The 12170-nt window shown below is 40.6% G+C and overlaps 1 protein-coding gene across 5 annotated transcripts in view; it reads right to left on the bottom strand.

The window, feature by feature from the left end:
- Positions 1-1540: 1540 nt before the first annotated feature.
- LOC141132301 (uncharacterized) overlaps positions 1541-12170 on the bottom strand; it is an 85127-nt gene continuing 74497 nt past the window's right edge. For 4 of the 5 annotated variants that reach the window (XM_073620570.1, XM_073620566.1, XM_073620567.1 and 1 more), the window contains one exon: positions 1541-4676. In XM_073620570.1, coding sequence (XP_073476671.1) covers positions 1682-4492 — 2811 coding nt within the window. In that variant the 5' untranslated portion in view covers positions 4493-4676 and the 3' untranslated portion in view covers positions 1541-1681. Of the gene's footprint in view, positions 4677-5345; positions 5691-12170 lie in introns of those variants that run through there. The other variant, XM_073620568.1, reaches the window with a different exon arrangement.

Here is a 12170-nt window from a genome sequence, read left to right as displayed (position 1 = left end):
TCTCCACTTGCTTCAGGTTCCTGTGCTGAGCATTTGGCCTTCTGCATCGGATTCTCAGCACAGGTGCCATTCAGAGAATGCTTTGCATTTCCTGACTGAATGCCGAAGCATTCTCTGATTGTACAAGGTGGAGAGGCAGGGTGGTGACATCATGCTTTCTACTTCGTCCAATCAGAGAATGTTTTGCATTAATTCAGAAAATGCAAAGCATTCTCTGAATGGTGCCCGAGCCGAGTGGGCAGCCCCCTATGTTCAGGATGTAGCAGGTCAGCCACTCAGCATGAGACCAGAGATCAAGTGGAGATCACTGGAGTAGCAGTATCGATTCAGTGATTTCCAACTTCCAGGGACATCAGATAGGTATGGTATATAATTAGTTACAATGGTCCAAGTTGGATTAATGTAACTGTATTAAATATTCATATCTGGAATTCCTCTTTAAGTATATTTTTTTATGTTTTTTGCACAAGTGTTTTTTTCCCCATTTAATGCAACATTTTGAGATCATGGGTAAATGGCTTTAAGTGCTTGCCAATGCTATATCTTTGAAATACTTGGGTGTAATGAACAATTGAACAACCATGGTACTAATAGTTATCAATGGGAAAAAGATAAGTACTGATTAAATTCAATGTAAATAACAACAGTAAGTTTCTTTATACAGTTGTGCTCAAAAGTTTGCATACCCTGGCAGAAATTGTGAAATTTTGGCATTAATATTGAAAATATGACTGATCATGCCAAAAAATGTTCTTTTATTTAAGGATAGCAATCACATGAAGCCATTTATTATGACGTAGTTTTTTGGATCCTTTTAAAATCATAATAATAACAGAAATCACCCAAATGGCCCTGATAAAAAGTTTACGTACCCTGGAATGTTTGGCCTTGGTACAGAGACAGAAGGTGGCACACACAGGTTAAAATGGCAATTACATTTCCCAAATTTGTGGCTTTTTAAAGCACGATTAGTGTCTGTGTATAAATAGTCAATGAGTTTGTTGGCTCTCACATGGATGCACTAAGCAGGCTAGACATTGAGCCATGAGGAGGTAGAAAAGAACAGTCAAAAGACCTGCGTAACAAGGTAATGAAACTTTACAAATATGGAAAAGGATAAAAAAAATATTTTTCCAGAGCAGCCTGTATTTCTCCTGAGGTTACCTGTGGGTTTTTCTTTGTATCCCAAGCAGTTCCTGTGGCAGTTGTGGCTGAAATCTTTCTTGATCTACCTGACCTTGGCTTGACCTTGGTATCAAAAGATCCCCAAATTTTCCACTTCTTATTAAGTGATTAAACAGTACTGACTGGCATATTCAAGGCTTTGGATATCCTTTTATATCTTTTTCCATCTTTGTAAAGTTTCATTACCTTGTTACGCAGGTCTTTTGACTGTTCTTTTCTACCTCCTCTTGACTCAATGTCTAGCCTGCTTAGTGCATCCATGTGAGAGCTAACAAACTAATGTGATTGCTATCCCTAAAAAAAGCAAAACAGTTTTTTGGCATGATCAGTCATATTTACAATATTAATGCCAAAATTTCACAATTTCTGCCAGAGTATGCAAACTTTTAAGCACGACTGTACATTTATACATAATAATAGAAAAGCCATTTACATTGCATAAGTATTATCTGGGGTGATAACTCCCTCCCAAAATATCCACTAAAATATATGTAGCCTATCTAGCATTTGCCTCTTCCAATACCTCATCATCTTTCAAAGCTTGGTTCACCATATGCCAGAAAACAGTTGTAGCGTTAATGTTCTTAGGCCACAGGAGATATGTCTTCTTTTTTAACACCCTTCTAAATTGATGATAGATAGAAAGTCTATGATTAGGGATATGCTCCAAGAACAGTAGAATCAAGACATCACTATTTTCATCAAAAAGACGATAACTGGCGACTTGCATTTCCTTAGAACACCATTCACTAGCTAAATAGTGTCTACTGATCACACAAATTGTTTTGCGACTGCTGTAAATGTTATCTATAATATTGTCCACAATGGCTTTTCCTGGTTCAAAGTCTCGATGATGAAGACAGAGCTTCCACTGGTAAGTTTTTTCAAGGTTTGGTAAGAGCTCATGAAAAACCCATTCTTCATCATGGCAGTTGTAAGAAATGAAAGCATCATACTCATAGTTTTGTCTTACCCTTTTGTGTTTCTTATCATGTAAATAACCAAGGATAATGTAATAAAAATATAGCACTTGCCATCGCCATAATTTCCATACTGTTGAAGACAACAACCAAATGATTATGACCACAAAAGTGGACAGAAATAGATTAAAGTTATAACTAGGCCCACAGGAGTCAATGTTGAAAGTTGACAGTCTTTGTCCTTTGTTAGATGGGGGATACGCACATCGGTATTCATAGAAATTCAGTACTTGGGTTTTTAAATCATCTTGGACCCACCTTATAAACCATTTGTTGTCACAGCTGCACAGCATTGGGTTATTGCTCAAATCCAGGAATTTAAGAAAAGGTAGTGCCTTAAGTTGTGTTTTCTTGAAAGTGTGTATTTGGTTACCTGAAGCTCGAAGAAGATGTAATTTGGAAAGATTTAAACTAGCCAAAAAGTCAAGTGATTCGAGCGTCATTTGTGCTAGATGAAGTTCAGTCAAATTACAAACTGGCTTTAACAGTGTTGCATTCAATTTCGGTATAGGGTTATCGCCTAAATCCAATTCCTTTAGCTGAGGAATGTATGAAAACACATTGTCATCAATGGTGGACAGGGCTAGATTTCCTATCTGAATCTTGTATAAAGATACCAAGCCCTCAAATAAATTGACTGGTAAATTCCTCATTCCGTTATGACCCTGACTGTTAAGAGCAAGAATCTTTAATGTCTTCAATAAATGGAATGGTGGCACCGTTAGTTTTTTTGAGGATTCATATTCTATATAATTGCTGAAAAGTTGAAGTTCAGTAAGAGATTCAAGCCCTTGAAAAGTATTACTTTGAAAAGATTCTAGAGTTAGTTTATTGCTTCCAAGCAGTAATATTTTCAGGTTTTGCAGACCTTTGAATGCTCCTGGTTCTATGTCTTGTATCTGATTGTCTATCAGATTTATGAAATGTAAAGAGGTTAAGTTTTGAAAAGTATTTGCAGAGAGAGAACTTAACTTATTTGTCCTCAGTATCAGGTAATGAAGATTTCTGAGATTGCTTCCAAATGACTCAGAAATATCAAGGAGATAGTTGTGTCCTAAGTCTAAATAGTCTAGACTCCAAATCTCAGGTGAGGAGGAGTGAAAAACAGACATCTTGTTTCCAGATAGGTCTAGATTTTTCAGTTTGCTGAATGATTTTGTGTCATTTAGGTACACTTCTGTGAGATGATTGAAACTCAAGTTCAGTCTTTCCAAGTTGGCCATCTGGGAAAAGCCACTGGAAAGCACAGATAATTTGTTACCGGCCAGTGTTAGCTGTTCAAGAGCAGTCAGATGGTCAAAGGCAGATGCAGGTACATGTACAAACTGGTTGTGAGATATGTCTAGGAATTTTAATTCAGAACAGTTTTGAAAAGTATTTATTTCAAATGTACTGTAATTATTATAGTGAAGATAAAGGGTTTGAATTCTGGGGTGTTTAAGGCAAAGTTCTTGGATAATATGGTAAGAGTCAGTAAGGTGTAAACGGCCGAGGTTAACTTCCTGCAATGAACTACAGTTAAGGGTCTGAATAACCTCTAATATAACTGTTGGGCTCAAACTTACTCCTTCCATGATTATCCTCTTCAACCCCCTCAGGAAGCATGAGTCTTTAACTGTCCATGTAAGTGGGGGACCAGAAAATGAGATATTTAAGGAAGTAAGACCCTTTAGGATATCAGAATTAAAACTGACTGAAGCAAGTGGATTCTTAGATATGTCAATTGTATGGAGTGAATTAGAAGCATTTTCAAGGTCAGAAGATAAAAAGTTTTCAAGACTAATATTTGCAATGCCTATCACCGTCAAACTTTTTATCTGAAAAACTGAACGTAGAGATCCAAGTGTCTGAAGTGGGTTATATGACAGATCAAGCACCTTCAGATTTTCTAAAGAAGAAAAAGCCATTGGCAGTATAGAAGCAATGCTGTTATTGCTCAGTAAAAGAGTGCTAACATTCTGCAGACCTTCAAAAATATTATTATTTAGCATCATTAAAATATTATGATTGAGGTTCAGTATTTCAAGCGCAGTTAACATCTGAAAACTTCCCCTCTCAATGATGTGGATATGGTTGTTTGATACATTTAGTTGTTGCAGATGACTGACATTGCTGAAATCTGCAGTCTTTAAAACTTTGATCAGATTGAAAGAAATATCAAGATCGGATGTTGTGTTAGGAAGGTGATCAGGTACATGTTCCAAGCCTCTATCATAGCACAGAAGTTTGATGTTTTGCTGGCCATGAACAACACATCCTTGTATTGCAAAGCAGTGTACTTGCTGGATGAAGGAAAACATAACAGTCCATGCTAGTGGCAGAAACATTTCTGTTTCCAGTAATGGTAAAGAAAAGCAGTCCAAGACAAAAAGTAAAATAAGACTTAGCTGGATTTCCTTCTACTTCATAAATATAGTGCACATTCAGGAATGGCTTAAATCCCTCCGCTTGTTTTTAGATACTGTTAAACACATTCCAGCCATGTGTCATGTGACCATGAAGCCTCATTTCCTGAAACACAAAAAAAAAATAATCTTAAGATTCTATTTTCAAACAGTTTATTCAGTATCAGTTACGTTAACCCAACAAATCAAATCTATATTGTGTATAATGTGTAATTATTCATTCACCCAACGTTGGGCTGATGAACAAGAGTTCAAATAATTTCACTTTCATTACACACTGGGATACTAGCAGAAAACAAATACATTTGGTCCATATTAAAATAACCCAGTTTACAATTTGCAGAAAACAGACAGAATGAGATCATTTATGGCTGGGAGCTGTCTGCTGGAAACTTATAATACTACTTCTTATGTACAAATAAAATGTTTTGGATCTTTAATACTGCAGGAGAAGAGATAAAGATGACTTTTAGCAGCGGCTGTGATCATACTTTCTATCTTTCAGACTTCAGAGATGATAAAGAGGGATTCAATATAATAATGTTGGCAAGGAACTCACTCCTGCCCCATCTCCAGTAACACAGACCATGAATAATGAATATGCAAAAAACGATTGCTGCCTTCGGGAATAAAAAGTGAAGGTCTTTGGTTACAAACATTTCCAACCAACAGTGAACCTTCCTTAAAGCCCAAATTCAGGTTGGTTTTAAATGTACCTGGTGCATTGGTTAAATGATTAGTAGGCTGGAGGGAAGGAATAGGTACAAATACTTACCTTATTTCTCACTCCCCTGACAGCTCTCCTCTGCTGTCCAAAGATCCAGGTTGTGGGCAAGCCCACATCGCTCTTCTGTAAAATGCAAGAGAAGCTGCAGGGACCGGTCCAGCTGGTTTCAGTAAGTAAATCTTTTTTTGTTTTGTTTTTTTCATTTTTTTCCCCTAGACCAATACAAGCAATTAACCCTTACAGTGCAAACACAGCCCCACTGCAAGGGATAGTGTTTTAGCTGTCCAGAGTTGGGCTTTAAAAACCTGCTACCAACCAGGCCTCCTGCACTGTGTTGAGAAAGGGTGTATGCTTTACATTTAATGAGGGCCAGTGCAAATGGCCTAATACATGTTGCTACTGTCATGCAGTGGCTCTGACTCCATGATTCGCTGTTTAAAAAAAAAAGAATCCAACAAGTCAGTCTGGAGCAAAACAACAAGGATGGTTTGAGCGCCCTTTTAGTGACTCCCATTCAGCAATTTAGGTCGCCCCTCTTAGGTATCAAGGAACCAGACAGCTATAGGTTGTTCCACCACTTTTTATCCCCCAAGGGTTCATCGCTATATGATTTTCTCATTTTTGGAATGGGTGGTGTCTTCCAAATCTGGTCATAATTCTGTTATCCATTATCTGGATGAGTTCCTGTTTATAGGCCCAAAAAAAGTTTGGAAAGGTTAGCTTTGGAATAAAACATCTTTTCAACTGCCTGCATTGAATTTCTGGGTATTACCATTAATTAGGCTAGGATGAAGTTTAGGCTTACAGTTGGAAACATTTAGAAAATTGTTACCTCCATCTGCAGCCTGTTGAAAAAGAAAAGCAGGCTTCAGCTTAAAGCAGTATTATACCCAAAACTAAACATTTATTATGTTGCAGCTTACCAATTCTTAGATTGTGATAGTGATAGCTACATTAGTTTTCTTTTTTACTTTATATTTACCTGGTGATCTAGCTGGTAAGTCTGTTGCTTTTCAACAGAACAAGCTCTCCTGGAAATGTCTTAGTAACAGTGTTGAGACAAACAATTTACCACTGACAGGGGTGCTTACAATGATTAGCTTTTATTTACTTATGTAAAACCTTTATCCCAAAAGGATGTAGTTGGCTTCAATTTATTAGTGTGTCTAAATATGCTAGTATAACCAACACTACCCTCCTCCCAGACTGATACTGCTGCTGTCTGCTGTGCCCCTGTATTGCTTCATCTAGCGTGGGGGCACTCTAATACTGGAGGTGTGTCACCGACCAGATCACCAGGTGAAAACAGAGGGAAAAAAAGCCTAAAACAAGAAAACTAATGAAGCCACCACATCTAATGCCCCGTACACACAGTCGGACTTTGTTCGGACATTCCGACAACAAAATCCTAGGATTTTTTCCTACGGATGTTGGCTCAAACTTGTCTTGCATACACACGGTCACACAAAGTTGTCGGAAAATCCGATCATTCTGATCGCGGTGGCGTAAAACACATACGTCGGGACTATAAACAGGGCAGTGGCCAAAAGCTTTCATCTCTTTATTTATTCTGAGCATGTGTGGCACTTTGTGCGTCAGATTTGTGTACACACGATCGGAAATTCCGACAACGGATTTTGTTGTCGGAAAATTTTATAGCCTGCTCTCAAACTTTGTGTGTCGGAAAATCCGATGGAAAATGTGTGATGGAGCCTACACACGGTCGGAATTTCCGACAACAAGGTCCTATCACACAATTTCCGTCGGAAAATGTGTACGGGGCATAAGGATTGGTAAGCTGCAATGTATTACATTTTTGACTTGGCATTTATTACGGCATTTCTGGAACTTTTTGTTTACAAGTTTGAGCCCAGGTTCACACTGAGCTGCAGGAATGAAGCCGTGCCAGTTCAGTGTAACTCGCACGAGTTCACTCCCACATGTCAGTCTCGATTTTGTCCGTGATTTCAGAGACATCTGTGCGGGTTTATGCACAGATATCAATGTAAATTGAAGCCCGAAATCGCAAAAAGTAGTACAGAAACTACTTTTTGAAAAAGGTACAGCGCCGCAGATGTGACGTCGCACCGATTAGAACGGTGCCATTGACGGCAATTGCTGCCGATGTGACATGCGATTTGACATGTCTAATCGCATGTCAAAACACTACAGTGTGAACCAGGGCTAAATTTGTATTTTTTGCTAATAAATTACTCAGAACCCCCAAACATTATATATTGTGTTTTATTAGCAGAGACCCTAGGGAATAAAATGGTGGTCATTGCAACTTTTTTTATGTCACATGGTATTTACGCAACCATTTTTCAAAGGCGTTTAAAAAAAAAAAAACAACAGTTTCATGAATTAAAAAACAACAAAACAGAAATGTTAGCCCAATTTTTTTGTATAATGTGAAAGATGATGTTACGCCGAGTATAAAAATACCTAACATGTCACGCTTTAAAATTCCCCTCATTTGTTGAATGGCGCCAAACTTTGGTACTTAAAAATCTTTTTACAGGTTACAGGTTAAATGAAATGCTGCCCCCCCCAAAAAAATAAATAAAAATAATGCCCACCAAAAGGCCCCCACATTCATTATTTTATATCATAACTAAAATTACGTTTATCAGAAAATCTGATTAAAAATGCCATAAATCTATTCCCTATTTTGTAGATGCTATAACTTTTACGCAAACCAATCAATATACGCCTATTGCGTTTTTTTTTTAACCAAAAATATATAGCAGAATACATATTGGCCTAAACTGATGAAGACTTTTTTTATAGCCAATAGATCTATAGGAGGGGTTTTCACCATCTCTGCTAAGTTTCATTTTATACAGTATGTCTTATTTCCAGTTTGATGTGTATTATATGTGAAGTTGTGTATCAGAGACCGGTATTGTCGTAATATTGAAGCCTATTGAGATTTCCATACATTAGAGTATTCCACCTTTTTATGTTATTAATCAATAAGTTAGCGCTGCACTTTTTTTTTTGTGGTGTGAGAACACATAACTGTGCTTAGCGGCAGGTCTTTTACTGACACTTTTCTTATTTTACCTCCAGTAGTTTATTGAAAATAGTAGTGTGGTGATTACCTATTATACAAACCACTTACGGACCGGCCACCGTCGTTTTACGTCGCTACTTTGAAGAGGAATATCGTTGTTCTGGCAGCAGATAGCTGTGGTATCCTCTTCTTCAGCGGGCGGTCCGCTTCAGGACACTTTTATCGGGGGGGACCCTCTCCCGCTGCTCTCCGCTGCCCTCCGCCCCTGACCGGAGCCGCCAGCAGCGGCAGAGGCGGTCGCGTCTGCTCCCTAGCTTGGCAAGGAGACGAGTGAGGGGAAGATGGCCCCCACCCGTCTCCAGGTCATTGCAGGGTGGAAGCGACGTCAAAACGTCACTTCTAGGGATGAGCCGAACACCCCCCGGTTTGGTTCACACCAGAACCTGCGAACGGACCTAAAGTTTGTGCGAACTTTAGAACACCATTAAAGTCTATGGGACTCGAACGTTCAAAATCAAAAGTGCTAATTTTAAAGGCTAATATGCAAGTTATTGTCCTAAAAAGTGTTTGGGGACCTGGGTCCTGCCCCAGGGGACAAAATGCAAAAAAAGTTTTAAAAACGGTCGTTTTTTCGGGAGCAGTGATTTTAATGAAGCTTAAAGTGAAAAAAAAGTGAAATATTCCTTTAAATATCGTACCTGGGGGGTGTCTATAGTATGCCTGTGAAGTGGCGCGTGTTTCCCGTGTTTAGAACTGTCCCTGCACAAAATGACATTTCTAAAGAAAAAAAAGTCATTTAACCACTTGAGGTCCGGGCCATAGCCGAATGACGGCTACAGCGTGGACCTCAATTTCCGGGAGGCCATCATGGGACGTCCTCCCCTGTGCTCGCGCACCGCGCGCACCCTGCAGGGCGCGCGGTGTGCGCAGTGTGATCACCGAGTCACGGAGACTCGGATGATCACAGATCCGAGTAAGGGGCCGGTCACTATGTGATCAGCTGTCAGCCAATGACAGCTGATCACATGATGTAAACAAAACCTCGGTGATCGGTTTCGTTTTCTCCTCACGATGACAGTGTGAGGAGGAAAATAACGCCGATCGCCGGCTTATGTCAAAGGGACATCGGTCCCGAAGAGGAAGGAGGCACATATGCCTCATCTGTGCCAACAAGTGCCATCTATCATTGCCACCTGCCAGTGCCCACAAGTGCCACCTATCAATGCCCACCAGTGTCACCTATCAGTGCCACCTAGCAGTGCTGCCATCAATCAGTGCCCAATCAGTGCCCATCACTGCCACCCATCAGTGCCCATCACCGCCGCCCATCGGTGCCCATCAGTGCTGCCTCATCAGCGTACTTTAACGAAGGAGAAAAATTACCTGTTTGCAAAATTTTATAACAAAATCTAAAAAAAATAATTAAAAAAAAAAAAATTTCTGTCTTTTTCAATTTTTTTAACAAAAACTAGAAACCGCAGAGGTGATCAAATACCATCAAAAGAAAGCTCTATTTGTGGGAAAAAAATGATAAAAATTTCATTTGGGTACAGTGTTGTATGACCGCGCAATTGTCATTCAAAATGCGACAGCACTAAAAGCTGAAAATTGGTCTGGACAGGAGGGGGGTTTAAGTGCCCAGTAAGTAAGTGGTTAAAGCTGCTTGCGACTTTAATTTAATGTCTGGTCCTGGCAATATGGATGAAAATCATTGATAAAAATGGCATGGGTACCCCCCCAGCCCATTACCAGCCCCTTTGGGTTTTTAAGGGGAACCCCGCACCCAAATTAAAAAAAGGAAAGGCGTGGGGCCCCCAGGCCCTATATACTCTGAACAGCAGTATACAGGCGGCGCAAACAAGACAGGGACTGTAGGTTTATTGTTAAGTAGAATCTGTTTGTAATTTTGAACTGGTACATTTTTAAAGTGTAGCTCCAGACAAAAAATCTATTTTTAAGCTTTTTGGAAAACATAGGGAAGGGTTATCACCCATGTGACATTTGTTTTGCTGTCTGTGCACCTCTTCAGAAGATTTCACCTCACTTTCTGTCCCAATGACAAATGTTTTTTGAAAATTTGGGGTTTTTAGTGAAACAAGGATTGGTAATAAAGCTTCAGTGGACAGGAGACACGTTTTTCCCATATTAACTTTTACAGAAGAGAATTTCCCTTCCTAGGGGTAGTTTTTATCTCACTTCCTGTTGTCTCCTTCTGTTTGCAAGTAGGAGTGGTTTGTAAGTTGGATGTTTGAAAGTAGGGGCCTGCCCTATATACTTTGCAGAAATTTGGGCCTTAGGTGTTGGTGTTGCCACAACACTGTAAACCCTCCCAGTTACTCTTGGTGGGCGCTGGAACGCCCTGCTGTGAACTATTATATCAAGAATTGTAATTACATGCACCTGTTGAACAGTGGTAGAAAAATTGGGCCTTTGGTGGTGGTGGTGGTGCTGGTGCCACAACACTGTAAGCCCTCACAGTTACTCTTGGTGGGCGCAAAAATGGGCCCTGCTGTGAAATATTAGATTTAAACATTTTTAATTGCATGTCCCTGTTGAACAGGGGCAGAAAAATTGGGCCTTAGGCACTGGTGCCACAACACTGCAACCCCTCACAGATACTGTAGTTGGAGCGCAGGAATGAGCCCTGCTGCAAAGTATTGCATCAAAAATTGTAATTACACGCCACTGTTAAACAGGGGCTGAAAAATTGGGCCTTAGGCAGTGGTGCTGGTGCCACAACACTGCAACCCCTCACAGATACTGTAGTTGAGCACAGCAACAAACCCTCCTGCAAAATATTGCATCAAAAATTGTAATTACACGCCCCTTTTAAACAGGGGCTGAAAAATTGGGCCTTAGGCACTGGTGCTGGTCCCACAACACTGCAAACCCTCACAGATACTCTAGTTGGAGCACAGGAATGAGCTCTGCTGCAAAGTATTGCATCAAAAATTGTAATTACACGCCCCTGTTAAACAGGGGCTGAAAAATTGAGCCTTAGGCACTGGTGCTGGTGAGGAGGAAGAGGATAGTCACTCAGCATAACAGGATAGTCACTCAGCATCAGCATAGGCAGTCTTGGAGTGATCTGACATTTAAAAAAAAATTATTCGGTTACATCAGCATCAGGTGCTTGGTAGCAGGAGGTGATCCAAGACTGATTCATTTTTATGAAGGTCAGTCGATCGACCGAGTCGTGGACAGGCGCACCCTGTGATCGGTTACAAAGCCTCCAGCAGCACTGAATGTGCGTTCCGAAAGAATGCTGGATGCAGGACAGGCCAGTAGCTCAATTGCATACTCTGCAAGCTCTGGCCAGTGATCCATCCTCAAGACCCAGTAACCCAGAGGATTTTCGGTGGGAAAGGTGTCCAAGTCTGATCTTGCCCCTAGGTATTCCTGCACCATGTAAAACAGACGCTGGCGATGGTTGCTGGAACTGATCATACCTTGGGGCTGCGGACTAAATAATTGTCTGAATGCATCGGTCAGACGGCAACCTTCTCCACCGCTCCTTCTTTGACTGACCGAAGCCTCAGCAACACGTTGTCCAGGAACAGGAATTTGTAACCTCCCAGTCTCTGGGAACGCATTGCACAGACCTTTCTGCAAGGCCTCCTGAAGATGTTTCATCCCCTGCTCTCTCTGCGACGGCAAGATAAGGTGTGCAACCTTACCCTTGTAACGTGGATCAAGGAGGGTTGCCAGCCAGTAATGATCCCTCTCCTTGATACCACGAATACGAGGATCTTTCCGCAGGCTTTGCAGGATCAGGGAGGCCATGCAGCGTAGGTTTGCTGAGGCATTCGGTCCGGGGTCCTCTGGGTCACTAAGGATGACATCATCCACAGCCACCT

The sequence above is a fragment of the Aquarana catesbeiana genome, linkage group LG03 (genome assembly GCF_042186555.1).
Source record: "Aquarana catesbeiana isolate 2022-GZ linkage group LG03, ASM4218655v1, whole genome shotgun sequence".
NCBI lineage: Eukaryota > Metazoa > Chordata > Amphibia > Anura > Ranidae > Aquarana > Aquarana catesbeiana.
Note: the sequence above shows the minus strand (reverse complement) of the source record. Positions and strands in the feature narration are given on the sequence as shown.